Source organism: Astatotilapia calliptera, chromosome 12 (genome assembly GCF_900246225.1).
Source record: "Astatotilapia calliptera chromosome 12, fAstCal1.2, whole genome shotgun sequence".
NCBI classification, from domain to species: domain Eukaryota; kingdom Metazoa; phylum Chordata; class Actinopteri; order Cichliformes; family Cichlidae; genus Astatotilapia; species Astatotilapia calliptera.
Genome location: NC_039313.1, coordinates 8,931,648 through 8,959,258, shown reverse-complemented (window position 1 = coordinate 8,959,258; position 27,611 = coordinate 8,931,648). Strand labels below are relative to the sequence as shown.

At 41.9% G+C, this 27,611-nt stretch overlaps 1 protein-coding gene across 7 annotated transcripts; it reads right to left on the bottom strand.

Annotated features, from left to right (window-relative positions):
- Positions 1–275: 275 nt before the first annotated feature.
- On the bottom strand, positions 276–26,796 carry ccdc180 (coiled-coil domain containing 180). 7 transcript variants are annotated; one of them, XM_026188380.1, is made up of 38 exons: positions 26,607–26,796; positions 22,964–23,061; positions 22,809–22,885; positions 22,220–22,329; positions 21,987–22,115; positions 21,685–21,795; positions 20,618–20,713; positions 20,374–20,537; positions 18,921–19,028; positions 18,700–18,779; positions 18,385–18,473; positions 18,125–18,244; positions 17,864–18,037; positions 16,731–16,846; positions 16,227–16,353; positions 15,995–16,055; positions 15,857–15,918; positions 15,564–15,745; positions 15,315–15,484; positions 13,917–14,097; positions 13,688–13,834; positions 13,469–13,613; positions 9,774–9,890; positions 9,617–9,694; positions 8,875–8,958; positions 8,546–8,700; positions 8,238–8,293; positions 5,265–5,357; positions 5,083–5,134; positions 4,264–4,353; positions 4,120–4,186; positions 3,767–3,902; positions 2,463–2,623; positions 2,255–2,380; positions 2,080–2,176; positions 868–961; positions 588–699; positions 276–499 (listed from the first exon to the last, which is right to left on the bottom strand). In XM_026188380.1, the coding sequence occupies exons 1-38, from the start codon at positions 26,664–26,666 to the stop codon at positions 362–364; spliced, it is 4,263 nt and encodes a 1,420-aa protein (XP_026044165.1). In that variant the 5' UTR covers positions 26,667–26,796; the 3' UTR covers positions 276–361. The 7 variants fall into 7 exon arrangements, with proteins under 7 accessions (XP_026044165.1, XP_026044167.1, XP_026044166.1 ...); XM_026188382.1 differs by having other exon boundaries at positions 21,999–22,115; XM_026188381.1 differs by having other exon boundaries at positions 22,809–22,882.
- Positions 26,797–27,611: the final 815 nt, after the last annotated feature.

The following is a 27,611-nucleotide window of genomic DNA, read 5'->3' as shown; positions in this document are numbered from 1 at the left end:
TAAAGATAACCTACATATCTTTAGGTTACTTTTAGTTAAGTATAAACAACCTTGGAAAAGGCACTAATATTTCTTAATTTCCTAGTGAGACAAGAATCACATTAGATGTTTCAAGTTAGTGCTTTGTCACATTCAGAGTAAAATGTGTTCAGGTGTCGACATATGTCTGGTTATGGGAAGGCTCTCATTCTGCTTCTCTTGCACGGCTGATGTAGGTGGTCAGATGTTCATGACTCTGCTGCTGGTAGAAAAAAACAACAACTGATGTCAGGAAGTTTTTCTTCTTCTCTGTTTTATTAACAAACATTAAATGCAGTAAATGTCATCACAGCCTACACCAAAAACTTTCAGTCAGCTGCTGCTATGTTGGCTTCTGTATCAGTTTCAGAGAGTGTATCTGTTGTCTCCAGTGTGTGTTCCAGCTCTGCTGTCCGCTCAGCTGTCTTCGTTTCATGTCGTCTGAGAGCAACAGTTCCAACTTGACCACTTGCTCAAACCGCTGACACACACACACACACACACACAAACATTAATTACATGTGTCATTTTGTTTGTGTGTGTGTGTGTGTGTGTGTGTGTATACACACCTTCATAGCAGTGTTTCTTTGCTCCATAACAGTCACATGTCCTGGGGTCCACTTGGATGTAGCGATCGAAACTGTTGTTACCGTAGTATGAGAAGATGGCAGGTCACCTGTGCTGTTGGTTGTCATGTCCACACACACACACACACACACACACACACACACACACACACACACACACACACACACACACACACACACTTTAAATTGACTATAGTTTCTTCTCTAGTCACAAACATCTGTACTGCCAGGGGTAACATGCAGGTCAGAGGTCAAAGGTTACCTATTTTCAGCGCTTGGTCTGCTTCCTGTTTCAGATGCTGCTTCTACAGTAACAGCACCACACGTCTGCTGTCGTGCTGTTGCTGTACCAGTTTCTATGGAAACAGGTTAAACATAAAAATTATTCAAAGTTGTTTTGGAAGTACTCATCTTGAAATGCATCTGGGAACTTATCTGGGCAGAAATTTTTAAGCACTATATAAATAAACTTTAATTTCATTGGTTACCCAGATATATAAAATGCACGTGGGAAATCACCATTCAGATGCTTTTAAATTTTAGTGACTTTATCCAGAAAGTATTCACTTCACTTGTTTCACATTTTGGAATGTAACAGCCTTTTCACCTCAAAATTCTACACACAATACCCCACAATCTTTGCTCAATACTTTGTTGAAGCAGCTTTGGCAGCAATTACAGTTTGAAGTCTTTTTTGAGTATGATGCTACAAGCATGGTACACATATTTTGGGGTAGCTACTCCAAATTTTCTTTGCAGAACCTCTCATGTTTCATCAGGTGGGATTTGAAGGATTGGTGCACATTTTCAGATCTCTCCAGAGATGTTCAATTGGGTTCAAGTCTGGTCTGTGGCTGAACAACTCAAGGACATTGACAGAGTGGTCCCAAAGCCAGAGAACTTTGTTTCTCATGGGCTGAGCATCCTTCATATGGTTTTTCAGCAAACTCCAGGCAGGCTGCCATGTGCATTTGACTGCTGAGTCACTTCTGTCAGCCCAGGGCTGATTGGTGGAGTGCTGCAGAAATGGTTGTACTCCTGGAAGGTTCTTGTCTCTCTACAGAGCAATGCTGGAGCTCTGGCAGAGCAATCATTATGTTCTTGGGCACCTGCCTGATGGATGCCATTTAAATCCGATCGCTCAGACAAACTTACATTTCCAAGGTCATTTTATTGGAATCATCAATAAACTCCAATAAAAAACTATTCAAAAACTTGACAACACTGCCATCTTTTTACATATGAGCCTAAGCGACTATTCCAAGGTCTGATGTCTTGGTGCTAATTACCACAGGGAAATTGCTATGTAGGCTCCATTACTTGCAGCACGTCAGGCAGGTGATCATCTATGATTTATAGCCTAACTGAACAGATGTTTATAATATGTCCATTACAGCTTAAGGTAAGCATCTCTGCACACACACACATGCACACACACACAGCCATTATGATGGTACAAATGAGTAAAGGTTACCTGCAGGGCTAAAGAGGTCATTCATCTGATGGAGCAGCTTCTCTGTCAGAGAAGCCAGTGATGTAACAAACTCCTCCCCTCTGCCTCTCACACATTCCTGCATTCAATAATAAAATGCACACTCAAAGTGAGACTGCAGATTAGAAAGGTGTTATCTGGTGCCACTGTCACATACCTGCAGCTCAAGGTGTGCACTGGAGATAGTGCTGTGTAGCTGCTGCTGTCTCAGCTCTTCTCTGCTGTTCAGCATCTCCAGCTCATCCTCCCCGAGAGACGTTCGCAGCTGACCTATGTTCACACTCTGACAACCAGACACATAGAAACCAGTCAGCTTGCAGATCTTTACTGTCTGTATCAGAGCCTTCTGCATCACAGCTTCACACCTTCTCCTTCTCACTGGCTGCCAGAGTCTTCTCCAGTTTCTCTGTGAGTCTCGCCACTTCCTCTCTGAGCCCCGACCCATGCTGTCGCTCATGGTCACTGATCAAAACTGCAGGTGATAAAAGTAGCAGCTCCTCGAACACAGACAGCTGCTTCACCACATCTGACCCATAGACAGGTAGAGACAGACAGTGTGTATAAAATTTTTAGGTGCTTATTCTGTGTGACTGCTTTGAGATATTTGTATCTTTCTAAGATATATAAGTTCAGCCTGATGTTCCTGTTTGTATCTCTCATGTGTCTGTTCTAATTCTGTAGTTTTTGTTTTGGGACATGGGAAAAATATAGCTTTTAGAGATGGTGACATAGAACAGCTCAAACATGTGCATCATGAGCTGAAGGAGAGACTGAAAATGGCAAAAGTGAAATACAAAAAGGAATCTACAGCCCAACAACATCTGTGAGGTGTGGAGAGCAATCAACACCATCTCTGGCTACAGCAAAAACAAAAGACAGCCACTCCTGGGTGAAGTGGGTAGAGCTGATGAACTCAACCAGTTCTTCAATTGATTTTACTGTGTGGTCACACCTACATCCACTGCTGCTCCTCCATCACTTTCTCCTAATTCTTTTCAACACGTGGGCATCTTCAGTGCAACTCCTCCAATTGTGTGCTTCTCAACCACAGCTCCCACGTCTCCCTGCATCTCTAATATGGCAGCTATTTCCTATCTCACACCTGTTCTTCCACCATTGTCTGTCACAGAGACAAAGGTGGGATTGGAACTAGGAAGACTATGCTCTGGGAAGGTTGCTAGTCCAGATGTTGTGTCCAAAACCTGCCTATTCACTCCCCTCCACAGTTGCTTTCTCTGTATCAGGCAGCTTGCAATAAATAATTTAAACCTGGCAACTGTCGTTTTAGTCCACTCTTTGGGACTGGTTTAAGTTACACTCTAACCTGTTAAACTTTATCAGTTGTCATTTTACTGAGCATGTGCAAAAGGGTGTAACTATTGCACTGGAGTTCAGGGCAAATCTCATCCACTCCAGTGGTCCTGCCACTAAGGAGTTTTTAATTTACCTCACCCAAGGTTGCTGAGTTCAGAACGGAGAAAATCCAACTATGTATATAAAGGAAGGCTGGATATTTTCATCTAGCATCTGTTTGGACCAGATCTTCAAAGGACTGTTAGAGTTCAGATTAGGACAAGATTAAGGCCTCAGCCAGATTACAGTGTAAAATTATAGAAATGTTAGTCATCAAAAAGATGGACAGAAAATTGTTGTATTACTGAATGGGTACCATCTCTGCTGGTGTCCAGAAACCTGCTTGCCTGCTCGTGGTATCCCACCAGCTTCTGCTGCGTGTTCTCAATCCATTGGTCCAAGGAGTCAGGAAGAAGCTGGAAACAGCTTAGACGCTCACTGCGATAAAAGTCCTGATGGATGGACAAGCGAAAGGTTCGTGTTAGTTTGTGCAGGTTGAGGTCAATTTGAATTCAGTTTGGACCAATGATAACATCAAGTGAGATGATGTGGATCAGTGTGAAGTTAAAGTGGAACCTTAGCATCAGAAAATAATTTAATTATCGAGTGCTCTGTGGTTTTCAGGAAACTGTTAGGGATAGGATTTCCCCTCAGTCATGTTTATGTTACCTCAGCAAGCTGCAGGAGAATGTCATTGGCTTTCCACAACGCCAAATTAACTTTGGAGCTAAAAGACCTGAAATGCAGAAATATCATAATGGAACTAGAACATTCCATAAGCTACACATCAGATCTGAATCAGTTGGGACTCACTGTGCACTCTGATCTGGTTCGGGTCCAAAAATCTGGAACCTTCTCTCATGCCTGATATCAGTCCTGATAAACCTGGCGCCCCTCTTTACACTGAAATACAAACACAGGTTAAAAATAAAATAGGACAAACAAGTCATAGATTATCTATAACATATATCTATTAGTGGTTATTGTACTAAAAATGACCTTAATATGAATCCTCAAATTTGCCATTTTGTCTACAGCTAACCTTAAACCTCACATGACCATGTTTGAAGGAAGGGGACAGAACGGATCAGCTAACACCATTTGATTTGGGTAACCCTAACCCTACAATTCTTCTCCCTAGTCTTGGCAAACCCCATTTTCCTCTAAAAATAGGACATGTGTTAGTCAACTGTGGAATTCTGTTAGGGATATAGTATCCCTTACTCCATTATCCTAATGTACCAGATTATGAGATTTGTGACTTATGGAAATAGGTCTTGGCAATAAGAGAACAAAAAATAATTGTATTCGACACACTTCTAAAATATTTATATTATTCCAAAGAAGTTTAACTTTATTTTTCACCAAAACATAAGGTTAGGTTTCGGGGCAATATACTAGGATAATAATACTAGAAGTATTAGTGTATGACATTACAGTATGACAGTTAGAAAGACTTAGATAGTATTTAAAAATAATAAAAAATTATACAATCTGGGTGTAAGGTCATCAGTGATGATGACATATCAAGAAAGTAAAATGGCTGTCAGTGTTGTTATGTTTGCGACCATAAATAAAATGACATTGATGTTCAGATGAGTTGCAATGTATCATGTTTCTACATGTGTTTACCTCGGTGCATTGACAGAATCTTGTCTCTGCTGAAGCTGGATAGGATTCAGACCTGCAGAAACACAACATGCTGTCAGTCTGAACTGGGTTGGCTGTTAAACACCAAACGCATTGCAAAAAACCAACAACACGAAATTGAGAATTTTCCAGATCCAAACTTGCTGTATAACATATATACACACCGAACACATTTTGTGGAAAATTCCTCCTCAAAAAAACGCACTTTAAAAGAAAATAAGTTGACAGCAAGTCATGATGAGCTGGTTCTGACGTTTCTAAACAAGAAAAGTAAGAAACTGAGATTCTGGGTTCATCCAATTCTCACAAGTAGGCAGCATGACCTGGAGCAGCGTATAGCTGTATGTCTGAAGTAAAACAGAATTATTTTTCTATTTCCATCTCTCTAGTAGTCAGTACTGGTGTGCGTTTGAGCTATGAGGGCATTTGTTTCCAAATGCAGTCTGCGGTCAGATCTGTTTATTTGGGTCCAAAAAAATGAAGGTTGGTTTGAAAAAATAAATGCCAAAAATGTGTCCCAGTGAAATAACGCGGTCAGTGTGAACAGATGCACAAAGAATAGCTTTGTCTGAAAAATATTTAGAATGCACAAAATATTCATATTGATTTTATGCATTCAATGTGTGAAGCCCTTCAGTCACCAGTTAATCATCCAGGCTTAAGGGTATGTTAAGAAAGGCTGACACACAGACACACACCTTGTTTATATAGTCTTTGGTTACGCTGAACACACAAATGAAAAACTGTAATGCCAAAATACTTCATTTGAAAGTTTTCAGTTCGTGAAAGTTTTTTTTTTTTACTAAGGATATGACTGAGTTTCAGTCAGGTTTCAGAGCTCATCACAGCACAGAAACAGCTTTAGTGAAGGTTACAAATGATTTTCTTATGGCCTCTGACAGTGGACTCATCTCTGTGCTTGTCCTGCTAGACCTTAGTGCAGCATTCGATACTGTTGACCATAATATCCTATTAGAGCGATTAGATCATGCTGTAGGTATTACAGGTACTGCGCAGCAGTGGTTTGTATCATATCTATCTAATAAACTTCAATTTGTGCATGTAAATGGAGAGTCCTCTTCACACACTGAGGTTAATTATGGAGTTCCACAGGGTTCAGTGCTAGGACCAATTCTGTTTACACTATACATGCTTCCCTTAGGCAGCATCATTAGAAGACATAGCATAAATTTTCACTGCTATGCAGATGACACCCAACTCTATCTATCTAGCAAGCCAGATAATACACACCAATTAGTTAAACTGCAGAAATGTCTTAAATGGTAAATGGCCTGTATTTGTATAGTGCTTTACACAACCAGTCATCCACCCATTCACACACTGGTTAAAGACATAAAGACCTGGATGGCCGCTAACTTTCTGCTTCTTAATTCAGATAAAACTGAGGTTATTGTACTCGGCCCTGAAAATCTTAGAAATATGGCATCTAACCAGATTCTTACTCTGGATGGCATTACCTTGGCCTCCAGTAACGCTGTGAGGAACCTTGGAGTCATTTTTGACCAGGACATGTCCTTCAACGCACATATTAAACAAATATGTAAGACTGCGTTCTTCCATTTGCGCAACATCTCTAAAGTTAGAAATATCCTGTCTCAGAGTGACGCTGAAAAACTAGTTCATGCATTTATTACTTCCAGGCTGGACTACTGCAATTCATTATTATCATGATGTCCTAAAAACTCACTGAAAAGCCTTCAGCTAATCCAAAATGCTGCAGCAAGAGTACTGACAGGGACTAGAAAGAGAGAGCATATTTCTCCTGTTTTGGCTTCCCTTCATTGGCTTCCTGTTAAATCCAGAATTGAATTCAAAATCCTGCTCCTCACATACAAGGTCTTAAATTATCAGGCCCCATCTTATCTTAATGACCTTGTAGTACCATATCACCCTATTAGAGCACTTCGCTCTCGCACTGCAGGCCTACTTGTTGTTCCTAGAGTATTTAAAAGTAGAATGGGAGGGAGAGCCTTCAGTTTTCAGGCCCCTCTTCTGTGGAACCAGCTTCCAGTTTGGATTCGGGAGACAGACACAATCTCTACTTTTAAGATTAGGCTTAAAACTTTCCTTTTTGCTAAAGCATATAGTTAGGGCTGGACCAGGTGACCCTGAATCCTCCCTTAGTTATGCTGCAATAGACATAGGCTGCCGGGGGGATTCCCATGATGCATTGAGTTTTCCCTTTCCAGTCACCTTTCTCACTCACTATGTGTTAATAGACCTCTCTGCATTGAATCATATCTGTTATTAACCTCTGTCTCTCTTCCACAGCATGTCTTTTATCCTGTCTTCCTTCTCTCACCCCAACCGGTCGCAGCAGATGGCCCCGCCCCTCCCTGAGCCTGGTTCTGCCGGAGGTTTCTTCCTGTTAAAAGGGTTTTTCCTCCCCACTGTCGCCAAAGTGCTTGCTCATAGGGAGTCATATGATTGTTGGGTTTTTCTCTGTATCTATGAAGCGCCTTGAGGCGACTTTTGTTGTGATTTAGCGCTATATAAATAAAATTGAATTGAATTGAAAGAAGGAGTTTGCATGTTCTCCCCGTGTTTGCGTGGGTTCCCTCCGGGTACTCTGGCTTCCTCCCACCATCCAAAGACATGCAGCTTGTGGGGATAGATTAATTGGATAATCTAAATTGTCACTAGGTGTGAATGTGCGAATGAATGTGAGTGCAAATGGTTGTCTGTCCCTGTGTGTTAGCCCTGCAACAGACTGGCGACCTGTCCAGGGTCGCCACAACCCTGAAAAGGATAAGCGGAAGCGAATGGATGGATGGATGGATGGATGGATGGATGGATGAATTGAAAGAAATCCTGATCCTCACCATAAACCTACTCAGCCCAGCGAGGTCTGAGATAACCTGGTGAAAGCTAAAACCACTGTAAAAGTGCTCTACACAATAGAAGTTAAGGCAAATTCTATTGTAATGCTAGAATAAGTTAGCAATACAAGTTCAATCCTGTGACCAGTTTTTAAAAAGAAAAACAGTGAACTGCACTAAGCTGCCTACAGGTTGTATGAGTGGTGAAGTAGTTTATGTGCAACTCTCTGCAACACTACTGAGAAAAAAGACATATTTCCGTCAGAATGAAAAAGGAAACAAATGTTTGTACTTTACCAGAAGATATCCTTTGTCTCCGTTCTCTTTCCTTTGCTGGATCTTGGCAACTAATCCTGTATGTTTGGGTGTTGGACAGAAATAAGGGGGTGAAACATTTTTTGTCTGCATAATCAAAGAGTATCACACAACCAGCAGTAATCTTGTTCCTGCAGCAGCAGGATTATTAGTGCCTTCTATTAAAGTTGGAAGTTGTAATGTCTGAGTTCCGAGTTAGAATTTTCAACTGGAAGTTGGATTTTCAACTCTGAAAATTAGAGCAGCCCCATCAACCCAAAGTTAACTTAAATGGACCTCCACATATATACCTGTTCAAGGACCTGATGATCCCCACAACAGGATCATCAAGGGGGTCCATATTTGTTTTGTTTGGCTGCAGTAAACCAGGAGACAGGTTTAGCAGGACCTGCTTCCTGGATTTATGGTGACCTGACAAAGCAAGGCTTTCCTCCAGTGCAGAGTCCTGAACACAAAATTGAAAAATTAATCCACATGGAAAGAAAATAGACCGGGTCAAGACTGTCTGCAAAAGGCAGAAGAAAAATAGAAGATGAGGGCATAGACCCCATGCAGCCTAGAAAGAAGAGAAGCAGTGCAGAAAAACAAGGCAACAGGTGGTGGATAGGAAGTGACATACCAAACTCAAATCCAGGTACTGACAGCACTCCCTGAGTTCTTTATTGATTGATGACAGGAAGGAACAAACCTGATCTGGAGACAGCTGCATATAGAGAAAATATTCACGTTGGAGCTCTTGTTCTTTGGTATAAGTACTACAGTCCTCTGTACAGTAACTGAATAGGAGTAATAACAGTAGTCATTTGACCAGGGGTGAAAAAATAATGTTATGTTACTACTATAAGTATGGACACAGATTTTTTTTCTGTGGCTTTTGTTTAATTATGTGCAGTTTTGGTGGAGTTTGTACTGTTCATTCTTGCCTCTTTTAAATCTACCAGTTTTCCCATTTTCCTGCTTTTATTCCTACCAGCCCTGTTCAATTAGCCAATGTTCATATTATATCTGGATTAGATCATCTCCATTGTCATCTTCTCAAACATGTCCTGACAGCATCCAGCAAACCTGCTTTTCAGAATTGTTTCCTGGAAGTTCTGACCACGTACACTGTGTTCTTTGCAGTTTCACCACAGCCCTCAAACTTGTGGAAATAAAAAAAATATAAGCTTCTGTTTCAGAGGTGCACAAAAAGATGACCACGAGTCTGAGATCACTCAAATTCATATCAGGTAAGCCTTTTGGTTTTAATTGGTCCTGTTCTTGGACATTTTTGATTACCTCTTGTATTTATGGGCCACTGTTCTTCCAGCTGCAATATAACTTTGTCACTGCACAGTCAAATCTCCCAGCTACCTTACTACCTGTGTGTCATCCAACATCTTCCTCAGGTCCTCCAGTCTTTTGCTGATAACAGTCTGCTGGTGGTTACTTCTGGCAGCCTGGACGGGCCCAACAGTATTAATAAACAACCAGCAAAGACGGAGAGAGACAAGCAGACAGAGAGAGAGAGATGGGCACCTCAGCTTTGATGTGAACTTGTGTGCTGGTGATCATTTTCTGGGCGTCCTCAATAAATTTCACCTCAGACTTCAAAAAGGACAGTTTCTCTTCCAAGGGAGCCGACACTTCTTTCACCTGCAAAATATCATTAGACTGTTTAATGTTGAACACCAGAACTACCTCTGGAGTCTCCACTAGTGTGCATAGAGTATTGCTACCATAAATATCATGTGAAAAAATTCAGTTTCTACCTGCCAGACATTTAGTGGTCTCACATATCATTCCACTTTAAAACTTATTACTATTACTACTTATCTCTCTAGTTGCTTGGACTTTTTCTATATTGTTCTATTAATTAATTAATTAATTAATTAATTAATTAATTAATTAATTAATTAATTAATTAATTAATTAAAGGTAAAGACCCAAGAATCTGCTTTGCTGACAACCAGATATAAACACATTATATTCACGATCTATACTGTATACACAGTGGGGCAAAAAAGTATTTAGTCAGCCACCGATTGTGCAAGTTCCCCCACTTAAAATGATGACAGAGGTCAGTAATTTGCACCAGAGGTACACTTCAACTGTGAGAGACAGAATGTGAAAAAAAAAATCCATGAATTCACATGGTAGGATTTGTAAAGAATTTATTCGTAAATTAGGGTGGAAAATAAGTATTTGGTCACCTCAAACAAGGAAAATCTCTGGCTCTCACAGACCTGTAACGTCTTCTGTAAGAAGCTTTTCTGTCCCCCACTCGTTACCTGTATGAATGGCACCTGTTTGAACTCATCATCTGTATAAAAGACACCTGTCCACAGCCTCAAACAGTCAGACTCCAAACTCCGCCATGGCCAAGACCAAAGAGCTTTCGAAGGACACCAGGAAAAGTATTGTAGACCTGCACCAGACTGGGAAGAGTGAATCTACAATAGGCAAGCAGCTTGGTGTGAAAAAACCAACTGTGGGAGCAATCATCAGAAAATGGAAGACATACAAGACCACTGATAATCTCCCTCGATCTGGGGCTCCACGCAAGGTCTCATTCCGTGGGGTCAAAATGATCATGAGAACGGTGAGCAAAGATCCCAGAACCACACGGGGGGACCTGGTGAATGACCTGCAGAGAGCTGGGACCAAAGTAACAAAGATCACCATCAGTAACACACTACAACGGCAGGGAATCAAATCCCGCAGTGCCAGACGTGTTCCGCTGCTGAAGCCAGTGCATGTCCAGGCCCGTCTGAAGTTTGCCAGAGAGCACATGGATGATACAGCAGAGGATTGGGAGAATGTCATGTGGTCAGATGAAACCAAAGTAGAACTTTTTGGTATAAACTCAACTCGTCGTGTTTGGAGGAAGAAGAATACTGAGTTGCATCCCAAGAACACCATACCTACTGTGAAGCATGGGGGTGGAAACATCATGCTATGGGGCTGTTTTTCTGCCAAGGGGACAGGACGACTGATCCGTGTTAAGGACAGAATGAATGGGGCCATGTATCGTGAGATTTTGAGCCAAAACCTCCTTCCATCAGTGAGAACTTTGAAGATGAAACGAGGCTGGGTCTTCCAACATGACAATGATCCAAAACACACCGCCCGGGCAACAAAGGTGTGGCTCCGTAAGAAGCATTTGAAAGTCCTGGAGTGGCCTAGCCAGTCTCCAGACCTCAACCCCATAGAAAATCTGTGGCGGGAGTTGAAAGTCCGTGTTGCTCGGCGACAGCCCCAAAACATCACTGCTCTCGAGAAGATCTGCATGGAGGAATGGGCCAAAATACCAGCTACTGTGTGTGCAAACCTGGTAAAGACCTATAGTAAACGTTTGACCTCTGTTATTGCCAACAAAGGTTATGTTACAAAGTATCGAGTTGTATTTTTGTTATTGACCAAATACTTATTTTCCACCCTGATTTACGAATAAATTCTTTACAAATCCTACCATGTGGATTCATGGATTTTTTTTTCACATTCTGTCTCTCACAGTTGAAGTGTACCTCTGGTGCAAATTACTGGCCTCTGTCATCATTTGTATATAGTATTTGTATTTGTATTCTATTTTTATCTTATTGTATATTTATTTTATTTTATTCTACTGTATATAGTATTTTATTTTATTCTATTCTGTACAGTTGTGTACTGTATTTATTCTTATTGTATTCTAATTTTTGCCCCGTAACTTTTGCACTGTCCACTCCTGCTGTGACAAAACAAATTTCCCACGTGTGGGACTAATAAAGGTTATCTTATCTTATCTTATCTTATCTTATCTTATCTTATTTTAGGTGGGGGAACTTGCACAATCGGTGGCTGACTAAATACTTTTTTGCCCCACTGTAAAAGATGTACACAGCGACCTGGACATTGACAATAGTGTAAGAAAGCAATATTGTTTTTCAGATTATTCCAAAAAACACCAATAAAAACCAGATTATTGGACATAGGGCCTACAGTAGCATGTTCCTAGCTATCAAAGAGACTGGGTCCTTTCAATTTAGAGGAGTAGCAGCTCTACTCTGAGCCCCTCCCCGATGGCCCAACTCATCACCCTATCTCTAAGAGAGAGGCCAGCTACTCTTAGACAAGGCTCATTTCCGCCGCTTGTATCTGCAATCTTGTTCTTTCCGCCACTAACGAAAGCTGGTGACCATGGATGAGGGTAGGGACGTAGGTATACCAGTAAATTGACAGCTGTTGGCTTTATCAGGCCACCCCCTGATAAAGCCAACAGAACTGCATCATCTGCAAAAAGCAGAGATGAGATTCTGAGACCACTCAAGTCGAAGCCTTCCACCTGGTCCAGTGTTCTGCCCAGTCACATCCTTCCAGGTCTCACTGTCGTTGCCCACAAGTGTTGAAGTCTCTCAGTAAGACGACAGAGTCCCCAGGTGGACCTTCCTCAAGCATCCCGCCCAGGGACTCCAAAAACTGTCATTCGACACATAACCGCAGATCACAGTTATGACCTATTTCCCGACCCGAAGGCACAGGGAACAAACTCTAACGCCAACCAGGAAAAACTTGGATTGCTTTGGCTGTATGTTTTGTGTAATTTATACTTTTTGAATAGCTCTTTGTCTGGTCCCTCACCCAGGACCAATTTGTCATGGGGGCAAAAAGTCCACTGACAACATAGCCCCTGGAATCCCTGGGACACTGAGGGGCAAAAGCTGTTATAAAGGGGAAACTATACAAATAAAGAAAATGTGATTGTTGGTGCCTTTTGGAGGATTAAAGAATTATCTAAATAAAAGTTATCTAATATGTTTGTGCTTCACTTATGGTGAGTGATATTCTAGTATTGTCCCAGTGTGTTACTTTCCACTGTTTAGCTAATATGCTAATATGTGCGTCTGAGCATTGCCCCAGTACAGTTCATGTATGCAGTTTGCTTACTAAGCTTGTTACTGTTATCTACCTATCGAACATTCCACTTTCTTGTCCAAATATGGTAACTTCTGACCCCAACTGTTCTCAGTGAAAACACTAAGAATAAGGTTTCAAAATCCTGAGTCCACAATTAAATGGTGACCATATGGATCTTTTATATATAGTCTAGGTTTGATGTCATCATGGGGCCACCAGGCAAGAGAATTGGGATGGAAATAGGAATTTTGTCCAAAGAGCGACCAGGCTCTACTCGACCATTTTATGCAAACTGTGCTTTACAGAAGTAACAATTAACAGAGGATAATACATTGCACCTTCTGTAAGCTCCTGGATTCAAAAGCCTCAAGAGCAGAGTAGATGGACTCCTCAGTTGTGCTGATACGCTTAGTTTCCTCCCTCACCCTTCTCTGAAACATCTTTAGCTCCTGAGGTGCAAAATCTCCTCCTTCACTGAACAGCCTGCAGGAGGAAAACACACTCATCTGGTGATGATCACTTTGTTTTGCTGAAGAGTCTGCTGCAGCTGCCGTTACCTGAAGGAGCTGAGGAGTTGTGCTGTTTTGTTTCTGCCCTCCTCCATTCTTATCATGACTGTCTGTCTGAAGTTGGTCAGCCAGTCCTGCGTTTCTTTGATGTGTCCATGCAGACAGTCCTGCAGTGTGGTGCTAGCAGCCTCCCAACTGCAGAGAAACATACCTGTGGTCAGTGTCTCGGTCTCACTAAGCTGACAGTCACATAAAGGTGCAGATAGACAGTTTTTACTGTTGACTGCTGCTGGCTGTTTGGATGTTGGCCTCAATGTTGGACAAAGTGACCATAAGCTCCATGTTCTTTTTCTTTATGGAGGCCTGCAGGTCTTGCAATTCCATCCTACAGGAGGTCAACAGGTCCAACACACCCTCAAAGTGGGTGTCCACATGCTGTCTGTGGAGCTGTAGCTCAGCTACGCACAAAGACACAGTTTGGTTAAGAGGTGTTTTCATTATTAACCTGTCACTATATGCTTCTAGCTGCTTCTGTAAAAATAATATGGGAAGGACCACAGACTATTAATATAGATGGACATTGGTATTGGTAGTGACGTGCTAAGCAGATGCTACAGAAAGTGAATGACATTTTGTGACTTCAAGCATCTAACTTAACTGCTGGCAATGAGACGTATCCAGACAAGAGGTAATCTTTTCCCAAAGAAGCTGATTCTGAATACAATTTTGGATGTTGAACTTCCAGTGGGAGAAACAGTGGGTGGCTGTAGCTCAGGAGGTTGAGCAGGTCACCTACTGATCGGAAGGTTGGTGGTTCAATCCCTGGCTCCTCCAGTCTGCATGTCAAGTATCCTTGGGCAAGATACTAACCCCAAGTTGCTCTCCGATGCATCCATCAGGGTGAATGTAGTTAAAAAGCACTCAGTATAGAGAAAGTGTTTGGGTGAATGTGACATCTTGTCTAAAGTACTCCGGCTGGAGTAGAAAAGCACTATATAAGAATCAGTCCATTACCAATCAACTTTCTTACCTGGATTATTGAGCAGACAAGATAATCTTTTCTCAACTTCCACGCAAGCTACTAATGGGAGTGAAAGATATAATTGATTGAAATATGGCCTGGTATTAAATACTGTATGCTACAGGGTCACTTAGGCAACTGGAGCATTGAAGGACCACTAGCTGTTAGCTTCAAACAACTAGACTACTTCCAGGGTGGATGCAGTTTTAAACCTGTATTCTTTTCAGTGGCCAGCATGAGTGAGTCATTTAGTTGAAAAACAAAATCTTATACGAGGATAATAATAATTAACTGGCAAGGTCGGAAAACCTATTATGAGTTGCTTCAAAAAAAAATTTCACTGATGATTCTATAACTGCAGTTTTATTGTCGATTTATGTCAGTGGCTGTTAAAGTTAGACATTAGAGACATTTTAAAATCATTTCTGAGTGGCAGCACTTGCTTGTAAAAGGATTTGGTGTCTTTTAGCCTCATGCATTCAAGTCTGATTTCAAAACTTAAGATGTCAGTAGGAAAAACGTTGAAATCACTGTTTAAACCCATCTTTTATATCCATTCTGTGAATCATGATTACTAGCATGTGTTACAGCAAATTCTGTAACCTTTGACTAACTTTCACCAACATTTGTGCATTGTTTGTGTGTGTCTGTTACCCATGCGGGGCTCGTATATATGGGTCTTGATATGTCGGGGGCTCAGCTGCTGGAGTTGGAGCTCCTGCTCTGAGCGCACCACCTCCTTCCTGTCTCTCATCATTGAAACCGCTAAACTGAGCACATTGTGGAAATGCTGCTCCAGGTGGTTCAAGAACAGAGTCCGGGACCTTGACACACAGACAGTCAGCCTTTGAGGTGGTGATCTTTCAACTGAGAGTGGAAATACAAGCGTGCGTGTGTGAGTACCTGCTCAGTGAGTCCAGGAGGAGGTCCACAGGAAATAAGCTCAGGTGTGTCTCCCACTCCAGGTTGACTGGCAGGTTGGGAGTGGAACATCTGAAGACAGGAGCTGAGTAGACCACATCTTTTGATGAGGTAAAGGTGACAGAGCTGCTGAAATCACAGATCTCCTTCAGGATGGACCCTGCCTGAAATGCGCGCGCACACACACACACACACACACACACACACACACATAACCATTGATATTTTCTGGATCAATCAGAAATTGATTATTGTTTATCATTAATTAGCATCACCTCAATTAGCCAATTTTGAGAGCTGTGTGAAGTTTCAGGACTTTCAATCTGCCAGCTGGTTTCTACACAAACAAATAAACATGTCAATACTAAATAAAACCAGTTTAAGTATCTGAGCATGAGTGTGAAAGAACAGACCCAGGTATGGGCTGGATCGGCCGCTAGATGGTTGGACAAGCTTTTCCAAATCCCCTGGACTCTGAGAAAAAAAGAGACATGACTTAAATTGATGATAACCTTTTTTAGAGGACAATGAAATGAAAAAGTCAGATGTGTTCAGATCGATGCAAACTATTTCAGGTTTCACTGTAATTGTGTTTCTGTGGTTACCGGCTACATGTAGTGAGTGAGGTCTGTCTGCTATGGTTACCGGTTGGTAGGTGTGACTCAGGTGGTAGAAGGAGCTGAGGTTCCTGCTGTAGGAGACAAGCTCCTCCAAACAGCACGACGGGTGAAGATTCAACAGGGTCCATTGATCAATGACAAATTGATTGCAACTGCACGCACACACACACACACACACACACACACACTGAAAATTAGGACCTTTTATTCAAATTCACCTTTCTTCCTGCCCACACAACCTCTGTCCTTTTTACAGTTAAAGTTATGGCTGTGTTCGCCTCCGGCCAATCAGACAAATGATCATGTTAAATAATCAGAGTTGGTCAGCTAAGCTTTGCGTTTTCATGATGTGATTGATTGTTCCCTGGGGAACTGTACAGACATTGCTTCCCTGCTATGGTCCAAGGCAAAATGTTAACAAACTGGGTGGGGATGTTGTGAATTTCAATATTTGTAATAAATTGGAGAGAAAATGAACTTTTATTTGGATTTTGCTTTGGGATTAGCCTTAGCTGGCACCCTGTAGTACCTGTGCTTAATCTGCTGCAAGTAACCGATAGTTTTGTCCAGAGATGTCTTCAGAGCATCCTCACTGCTCTCTTGACGGAGTCCTCCTAACAGGTCATCCATTTGCATCTTCCGTTTCTGATAGAATAAGAGCAAGCATGTTGGAAAAGGGAACCTGTCATGCTCTCTCTTGGGCAAAAGTGTGAAAACCACGTCGACCTGTGACGGTAACTTACCTGTATGTAATTTGTTAACATAAATCCTTTAAGGTGCTATTAAAAACTTTGCCCGCTTCCTGATTTCTTAGAGGTTTTTTTCTTCATATTTGTCACAATTACACGTTTCTGATCATCAAATAAATTCTTATATTAGACCAGTGGTTCCCAAACTTTTTTTACATACTTTTTTGTTTACATGAGATGAATTGCAGAATGGCAGATTGAGAGAAAATACTGTAAATCTTACTATCTTCAGGTTTTACACTCTTACATATACACACGCAGTTACTGTCCCTCCATTTAGAAAGGCAGAGGCATCATGGTGGAATTATTTTACGTGTAGTTGTTTTTTTCCTGGGTAATAATATTCAACATTGCTATCAATACATTTTTCAAAAAATGCCTCTCTGTGCAAAATGGGTTCAAAAACATAAACAACTGTGGGATGCTGTTTGACTGTAATTTGGACAGGGGGAGTAAATTATGGCAGGATCAGCCTGATATTATTTGTATCCCACTGTAACTTTACTGTATAAAGAGCTAACATGTCCAAAATGTCAGAAGTAGTTAGTTATCACAAGTTTGTGAACTAAAAATCAATAAATGTGGGATACTGTTTGTCCGTGATTTGGAGAGTCCGGCGCCTGCTCCTGACGCAGGGAAAACCAATTCTGCAGGGGAGACCTACCTTGGCACTTGTGCAGGTGAAGCCAAAGGGAAGATATGCGTCACCATATTTTCTAATCTTTGGCTTGGAAGGAAGTTGGTTTAGAAACATATTTAGCGATGCCTCATCTCCTGCTTTGCGTTTGTGTGGGAGCCCCGTCGAAAACCTGTCCATTATGCTAGCAGTGTCCAAGCATTCTTTTTTTTTTACTACTTGATTGTGTTTGTTGTTTTTATTTGACTTACCTGCTTGTGTTTTATTGCAACTCACTTGTAAGTGCTGCTGCTGTGAGCATCTGAGATCATTCAGGTCTTGTTGTAGTTTTTCATCTCTCCTCTCTAATCTTTGGCAATGTGTCTCCCACAGCAATGCTGCTGCTCGCATGACAACAAATACACTTCTACTTAGACTGAAAGCATGACGGGCCACAGAGTCACTGCTCACCTGCAGACAGACAAGCAGAAAGCATGAACACGTGGATGCTCTGATACAGTGCACAGAAACAGTCTGAGGCAGGTTTACGTGACTGACATCTAAAGCGGCCAGCTGCTCTTCATCCTGACTCTGCTGTGCTCCAATCACTGTGAGAAGCTGTGAGTTGATGATGTCATTCACTTCCTCTTCTGACAATTCCAAAGATGAGAGGACTTCCTGTAGGATGACAGGTTAAAATTACAGGCCTGTATGCTGGAATGTAATCATTGCTACGATGATGTAGCTGCAGACAGCAGTCAGCTATTAACTAAAGGTATTTGAAAGCTGCTACATCAGAGCTAACCAAGCGCATTTACCTTACAGCGCTCCACCTCCGCCAGCCGATTCTGCCATGTCTGTTCAAAGCAGCAACGCAGCTGATGGAGAAGCTCAGTGTGGAAATGCTCTGAACACACAAATACAAACCTACATTTATCATCACCATAGTATAACTCAGACTTGTGCTTCTGCCAATTTACCACAAGCAGGATAACAGATGATTTGGATGACTTGGTAACATAGCTGCTTCATGAAGGTGATACAGTGATGTTTTCTGCTGTTCAAATAGTGATTTAAGTTTGTAAAGTGAAACTCATACTGTATCAGTAGTAGTGACTCCAGAGGACAGTTACCAATTTGCTGATTGACATCTGTTAGTTGGTCAAACCAATCAGACACCAAAGCTTTGGAGCAGGTGGGTGGGACCAGAGAGCTGAAACACAAAGAGAATATGTGACTTGACAAGAAGAACACGGGGTGAAAACAAAAGAAATTACACTGAAACTGGACTGACTGGATCTCCAGGCAATGAAAAGATTATGATTTATGTTTGTTTATTTTCACCTGATCTTACCTGATCTTGTTAATGATGTCACGGCGCCGTTCAGTCAGATCTTGCTGGGTTAGTTTTATCTGCTGAACTGAGGCCAGCTGCTGATCCTCATTCCTGCTGCAGAGACCTCTACGACACAAATACTACTGATTATCAGCCAGTTCAAAAACTTACCATGGTATACAATTTGGAGTGATGCCTGATCTTTCAGGTGTAGGACTGACTGTCACAGCAGTTCTGAAACTGACCACAAATATAGAAAAATATTAGGAAATAAAAGCCCTCCAACTTGTCCAGGGTCTGGGAGTTAAAAAATTAAAGCTGCAGACATTACCTCAATGTCAGTTTGAGATAGTGTCCTTGTTAGACAAATGTTAGGCAAATTGGTCCTTGGTGAGTGGCCAAATAAAGAGTGATTCAGTCAACACCTATGGACAGAAGAAAATCAAGGTACCAGTGTACCATGTAGGGTTGCCCAACCCTGTAGCCAGGCCTCCAGACAGAGCTGTAAGAAGAGTGTCCGGTGGTGAGGTTCACCTTTAGTTCTTAAAGGCTTTGGATGTTGTAGGGCTGTCTTGGTTGACATGCACCTGCAACATTGCGTGGAGATCTGGGGCCATGCCTATGGATCGGCAGACTGTGGTTGTGATTCCCATCTTTGAGAAGGGGGACTGGAGGGTGTCCTCCAACTACGGGGGGATAATACTCATCAGCCTCTCTAGAAAGGTCTATGCCAGGGCACTGGAAAGGAAAGTTCATTCATTCGTCAATTCTCTGATACAGGAGGAACAATGTGGTTTTCATCCTGGACCCAGAACATACAACCAACTCTTTATCATCTTAAGGAGCTATGTGGGAGTTTGCCCAACCAATCTACATGGGTGAAGTGATCTGGGAACATTCCACTGTAAAGAGGCTGCAGGGCAGACTCAGGACACGCTGGAGAAATGATATCTCTGGATATAATGGATGGATGGATGAATGGATGGAATGGATGACAGTGTAAAGATAGTTATTTAAACATTTAACCCTGAAATGTCTCACAGTCTCTCAGTTTTCTTCATGATGAAATTACGGAAAATGTTCTGGTATCTGATTACCCAGACTGCGCTGTATTTATAATAAGTTAAATTTAATATTGTCAGCCACTTTTTGCCACCCCTTCTTTTTTGTTTTCGTTGCTTTGGTGACAATGCCTGTAGTCTAAATCCCAGTCCTCCCCTAACAGGAATTCTTGCTTTGCTGAGGAGAATCTTCGTGCCCTGCCATTATTGATATATTCTGTAGTTAATGACTTCTAGAGTCATAAGAGGAGTTATTTTGGATTACCAAACTCAGCAATTCCAATCTAATTCTCTTCTGACTTTGGGAAAATGAACAAAGTGGATTAGAGTGTTGAACAAGCTAATCCTGAATCTTTTAAGCTTCTGGCTTCTTTAACTCACATCAATGTATAACATGGTGCTCCACTCACCTGAACTGATCTACAATTCTGTGGACTCTTTTCCTTCTCCAGTGACTCAGACAGTCCTCCCAGTGCCGACGAAGGATCGACTCCTTATGTAGATTTTCCTCCTGGAGGAGCAGCAGCAGTCGGGCAATGCTGCGACGGTTTGCTAGCATAGACTGATTCAGCATCTGAGACAAACAGAGATATAGAAGTGCAATTTATCATTTTATGTAGGTTAGAGGTCAGATGAGAGGTCACAGTGACTTACTGTAGCTTCAGTGTGGATCAGCCTGTGGATGTCAGATGGATGCAGGAAACTGATCTGCTCCAACACACGGTAGTACTTCCTGATAATAGCTCTGATCTATGAGAAAAAGAAAAATACATTGACTGAACTGCTCTTTTTCTAGAATGATTATACAGCATGTACATCATTTAATGTCTTAAACAAACAGGAAGTGGTCCACAAGTTTGAATTTTGGTTTGGTTTTTCTCCACAGCTGCTCAGCAGTATACACACTGGCTGTTCTATTATTCTATCCACTTTGTGTACCAGTACCACTGAGGGCAAACCAGCCCCAGAGAATCAAACTACCACCACCATCAATGACAGCTGATAAAGTGTTCTTAGGATTGAAAGCCTCACTTTTACTACTCATCATGCTATCGTGGCCAAATAGTTCAATCTTTGTCTCTGACCATAAAACCTTTCTCTTGGGGACATTTGGCTACTCCACATGAGCAGCTGCAAATTTCAGCCAAGATTCAAAGCGTCTGTTAACGAGCAGGGCCTTCTTTCGTGATCAGCACTCTATTATTCCATGAAGATGTAAAACCCGGTTTTAAATCATTTTCCTCTTGTCTCAGGGTGATAGTTTGGGTCTTCTTCCAGACCTTGTTAAAGTCGTGGCACATCTGAACATTTGTTTGAACTGATCATCTTAATATGTGCTCCAATGACTCCAAGAGACCTTCCCAACTTGTGTAAATGTACAATTCATAGATCAACCACTTCTTTACAAGGCTGTAAATGTAGAACCTTCAGCAGCACTTATTAAAAGACTTAAGTGAGTCTTGTGTCAATGTTTGGATTAGTTAAAATCCAAAACAAATTTAAACTTGTGGACCCAATTTCTGTTTTTAAGACATCAAAGCTGTTGTATAGTCCTTCCACCATAGGAAAAAAATAGTTTAAAGAAATGTATTATGAAGATTTTAAGTATACTTCTGACCACAACTGTACAGTACTGCCCTCTATTGTTCAACCACTGACTGTGGGTGTCAAATGGTTTCTTTGGGTAAAATTTTAAAAGTGTCAGTGACGCTCAGTCTGACCTGGTCAGTACGTTGTTTTTCAGTTTCAGTCAGTTTGAGGTTAAGTTCTACGATAGTGGTCTTCTTCAGCTTCACGTCTTCCTCTACCTTCTTCCAAAGACCGTGGATCTCCTGCACACACATGAAATTAACACTCTCAAAACCAATCACATTTCTCCAGCCCATAAGATATTATTTTCACACTCCACCAACCACACCAAGTCTAATTATTCTGAAGGTTTGGCGATTTTTAAAAAAAATCACAAGCTTCATCTGCGGGTTTAAAACTGTATTTGATCTTCTAAACTTTATGTCATGTGTACCTGCATACTGACATCTTCCAGATCTTCCAGCTGATTCATTCTGACTTTCAGGGTGTCCAATCTGAGATCCACCTCCTGCAGACTGGACAATAGCTCCTGACTGATGGCCTTCACCTGAGTCTCACACACCTGACACAATGACAGACAGTGGCCAATAATTTCACACAGAGTATGTATTGTGACACCACAGCATGTATTGCCCTCAGGTGCAGTGTAACTACGATGCATTGTACCTGAGACAGCTGGCTCAGGTCTGAATCCAGCTGTTTGAGAGCCTCTTGATGTTTTTGAATTTTTTTCTCTGTCAGACGTTCAATGATGTCAGAGCTGGGATGATCAACAACTAAAATAAAGAGAGAAGCTTCTGACTGTGATGTGAACATTGACATTTTAACTTAATGTTTCTGTTAGATTAGCTGATCTAGCTGCAAACATTCAGGTCTGAAAAATGAAGTGCCAAAAACCCCACCCTGTAGTCTCTCTTCCTGTCCAGAAACAATTAAATCCCAGCTTTATAGTAGTAAAAAGCTTTTTTAAATGTTACAAAAAATTGCTTTGCCCTCTGTGAATAGTAACCTGGGCCTGCTGGGGGCTCAGCTTTGGTTGTGTTAAGGAATGGTGGGCAATGAGACGCCATGCATTCTAAAAAAGGTAAAAACAACAAGTGAACACAAGTAAACCTAGATCCATTGTCCACCCTGTATGTAGCCATGACTGCACATGACTTGACAGCACAGTTTTGGGCGAGTGGCACCCCAGACCCACTTTAGCTACGACCCTGTTGTATTGCATGTCTGTTGTAGAAGTAAAAGCACCACTAACCCACGGCATCTGGAAGTCTGCCGACATCATCTATGACATCATCATCATCATCATTGTGTTCCGCCTGCTGCCTTCTACTAAAGGAAAAAACACAACATGTTTTGAGAGAGTGGATGCAGTACAGATATGTAACAGTGGTGTGTGTCTCTGTCCACCTGCTGGCTGTGCTGCAGTGTGTGTTGCTGTCCACAGCAGACAGACAATTTGTCCCGGTGTCTCTGCATCCGGCTAGAAGAGATCTGGACAGCTGAGCCTGAAACACATGAGAACAAGAAACAGCTCAGTCACTGCTGCAACAGAACATGTCAGCCCTCGTCAGACATCTTGAGTTCTGCTGATCAGTGAGCCCACGTTGTCAGTTTTACTCTTCAAGGAAGAAGGAAGGAAACAGTGAAGTGGTTCTGTATGAACACAGGAGGACGTGTGCACAGTCAGACTGTACACACCTCCTGCGCTCACAGTGCTCCTACTGCAGCATCAAATCCCACTGCTTGAGGCCTCTGTTTGTGATTTCTTACTGGGAAGGAGTCAGTAAGGTTTGTTTACCTCTGCTCCATGATCCAAAGTATGAAAGTGTCAGCTTTTTCTAAAACATGCTTAACCCTCATCAAATCAATGCATGCATGCAAAATCAGTAATTAATGCAACAAGCAGCACACTTCAATCGTTATGTTCATATCTTTTCTTTTTGCAGTCTGCAGTTCATGGGGCAGTTATCAATGGTCAATGGTAATTTTATTGTCCCCAATGGGAAATTGATTTGCAGTCTGTCCGTACACAGAGAGACAAAAACAAACAAACACCACAGCCCAAATTTTATCATCAACAAAGTGCAATGTGCAACGGCAACAAGCCTTATGGTTTAGTGTTGCTATGGCTGTAAATGTGTACTTCGGTGACTCCCAAATGCTCTGTGCTAATGAGAATTTCTTTTTCAAGTTTATGTATAATATTTAAAATGTAAAACTTAACCAGATATGGAGGGAAGAGTGAGTTCAATCTTCCCTCCATATCTGGTTCAGGCAGGCAGCTGGAGCTCTGCAGCATCATTCACCAGTGTTGGTCAAGTTACTTTGAAAAAAGTAATCAGTAACTAATTACTGATTACTTCCCCCCCCAAAAAGTAATCCCATTACTTCGGTGATTACTTATTTTCAAAAGTAATTCGTTACTTAGTTACTAGTTACTTTTTAAAAACATGATTTACAACCTGAATAGGTGATAAAGCAATAGATCTTTCAGCCCTATTCTACTTTCTGCATAATCCATCATGTAAAATATAATCAAATGGAAAAAGTCTTTTTTTACATTTTTTTTATTAGTTTTAATCTTTTAACTTTATGCCAATTCTGAACAAATATGGTATAAAGAAATCTTTAGAGTTTTACCAATGGAAAGACTGAGTGCAAATTAAGTGCCAATGAAGATATTTTTTTGGATATATGGCGCCCGCTATTGGATTACTTACCTGATGATCTGAAGAAAACCATAGTGAGAGGGGCAGCCCCACTCCAATGGCGGGTTGAGTTTGTCAGGACAAATGTGTAAATGACTGGTAGACCGAATTATATATATTGTATTAGTTTTTCGTTTACATGTCTCAGACTGCTTATTGTGTTTGTTTTTTTGTTTTGTTTTTTCTCTCTGTTGTTGTTGTTGTGGTAATTGTTTTTGTCTTTTGTTGTCTTTTTTTGTTTGTTTGTTTTTTGTATAAAGGAAAAAGTAAATAAAGATATGATGAAGAAAGAAAACCTGGATGGCCTCAAATTTTCTTACCTTCAACGAGGATAAAACTGAGGTAATTGTTTTTGGACCAAGCTGTAATTTCAATGCCCCAGATTTGGAATTATGTAACCTAACATGTGCTAACATGTTCTTGGATAGCATACTTACATTCAAGAAACAAATTAATTCAGTTGTCCAGCGGTCCATTTTTAAATTAAGGCTCCGATCCAAAGTGAGATCTTTTTTATCCTTTAGAAACTTGGAACGAGCAATTCATGCGTTTGTTTTATCTCAAAACATTAAGGCCAGGGCTGCCCTTTGTCTCCGGTTCTGTTCATAATTTTTATGGACAGGATTTCTAGGCGCAGCCAAGTGGCGGAGGGCTTTCGCTTTGGTGGCCTCAGAATCTCATCTCTGCTTTTTGCAGATGATGTGGTTCTGTTGGCTTCATCGGGTGAGGGCCTCCAGCTCGCACTGGAACGGTTCGCAGCCGAGTGTGAAGCAGCGGGAATGAGGATCAGCACCTCCAAATCTGAGGCCATGGTTCTCAGCCGGAAAAGGGTGGAGTGCCCACTCCGGGTCGGGGATGAGTTCCTGCCCCAAGTGGAGGAGTTCAAGTATCTCGGGGTCTTGTTCGCGAGTGATGGGAGAAGGGAGCCGGAGATCGACAGACGGATTGGGGCTGCAGCTGCAGTAATGCGGACGCTGCACCGGTCCGTCGTGGTGAAGAGGGAGCTGAGTGTAAAAGCGAAGCTCTCAATTTACCGGTCGATCTACGTCCCTACCCTCACCTATGGCCACGAGCTGTGGGTAGTGATCGAAAGAACGAGATCGCGGATACGAGCGGCAGAAATGAGCTTCCTCGAAGGGTGGCTGGCCTCTCCCTTAGAGATAGGGTGAGAAGTTCGGCCATCCGGGAGGGGCTCGGAGTAGAGCAGCTGCAGCTCCACATCGAAAGGAGCCAGCTGAGGTGGTTCGGGCATCTGACAAGGATGCCCCCTGGGCGCCTCCTGGGTGAGGTGTTCCAGGCATGTCCCACCGGGAGGAGGCCCCGGGAGAGATTATATCTCTCGGCTGGCCTGGGAACGCCTTGGTATTCCCCCGGATAAGCTGGAGGAGGTGGCTGGGGAGAGGGAGGTCTGGGCCTCTTTGCTTAGGCTGCTGCCCCCGCGACCCGGCCTCGGATAAAGCGGATGAGGATGGATGGATGGATGGATGGATGGGTTTTATCTCAATTGGATTACTGCAATTCACTATACTGTATGTGGGTGTCAGTCAGTCCAGCTTGGCCCGGCTCCAACTTGTACAGAATGCTGCAGCTCGCCTTTTGACTCGTGTGAAGAAACACCAACATATTACTCCGGTGCTTGCTTCCCTTCATTGGCTTCCAGTACGTTTTAGAATTAAATTCAAAATCTTACTTTGGACTTATAAAGTGCTAAATGGCCAGGCACCGGACTTTTTGTCTGACCTATGTAATGTTCTTATTCCTCTATGAATAAAACATCAAGAATTGCTCCTGGTGCTAGCTTCAGCTAGCTGTTTATTATTCTTTCTACCACGATAACTTCTTCTTCTACTCTGTATATCTTATTGATTCCAGAGCGCCCCCTGTGGGTAGCTTCAACAATAGCAACTATTATTACAACCTATTGCAGCTTTATACGCCCTCTAGTGCCCTTCGATCAAGCCATCACCTGCTCCTTACCTTACATAAGTCTAGGATGGTTCATAGAGGAGATCGGGCACCGATTGTGGCACCGAAAATGTGGGATGATCTACCTCTCCACATTAGAAAGGCCCCAACTGTTACTCTTTTTAAATCGCATCTTAAAACATTTTTTTTTTACTCTGGCTTTCGAAACTGTATGAGAGTTACCAATTATTTTATCCTAATTTTCTTTTAATTTTCTTACCTGTTGTTGTTGTTGTTGTTAATGTCATTGTTTAATTGTTATTTTGTACAGCACTTTGGTCAACTCCCTGTTGTTTTTAAATGTGCTTTATAAATAAATAAATGAAAATGAAATCTCTTTGTTGCGGCGTTCAGGTAAAGTGTGACCTCAAACCCACCTGAGCGTCGAACAGCTGCCGGTAAACTTCCCCGCTCGGAACCGCGGTGCTCTCACACATGACGATGAGGCTTGCTGCAATCTTCAGTCCAGGCTGACAGTAACACTGTTTAATAACCTTTCTTTCTGTTGTCACACACACTAAACCATGTACCTGCTCGGGCTGAGCGTTTTTCCCGTCACCATGACAATGTAACTTGGACGAAAGCTGTGTGGCGTTCAGGGTCAACGGGAAAAATGTGCCTTCTGTTTGCAGTTCCAAGAAATCAAACTTTTCTTACATTTTTACCACTTTCCTGGTGTGAAGGAGTAAAAAGAAGGTAAAACGCAAGTAGCACCGAAGCACCTAAAGCCAGTATGGACAACCAAAGCGATAGACCGAGAAAAACACAGCTTTAGTTATTTGGGCCAACTGTCCCTTTAAATAAACATTGTCATAAACGGAAGCACCGCGACCTCGTCCATGTGTCGAGATGGTTCCTCAAACTGCAGTAAAACAATAAAGTCCTAACATCCAGTTTGAGGTTCCTCAAAGAGCTCAGCTCCAGTTGACCTTTTCTTCAGACTGTGTCACTCATCAGTTCTGTATTTCTTTTTTTTTCACATTTATGTAAATTATTTGAAAATTGCTAGAAAGCAAACCTACTGTAGCTGAAATACTACATGCTGTAGTTATTACTGTTCCAAAATGTAGCTGAAAGTGAACATAAAAAGCTGGAGAGTAAACTTTGCTGGTCTCCAAAACCAGAGAGTGAAAAACAAAAGATCCTCTGACCCTCCACACCACCTCTCCATGGAATTGTGAAGAAAACACCTCCGATGACCTCTTGAGGCTGGCTCCAGAAGCGAGTCATACAGACTCCTGTTAAAATTAGGAGCTGTAAAGCGGAGCAGGAGCCTTACTGTCAGATATCCTGAGGTGGAGGAGATTCACTCTATCAGGAGAGATCAGGAGCTCTGAAGAAAATATTGGATCACCTGTCAAAATCTGAAAATTCATCAGCAA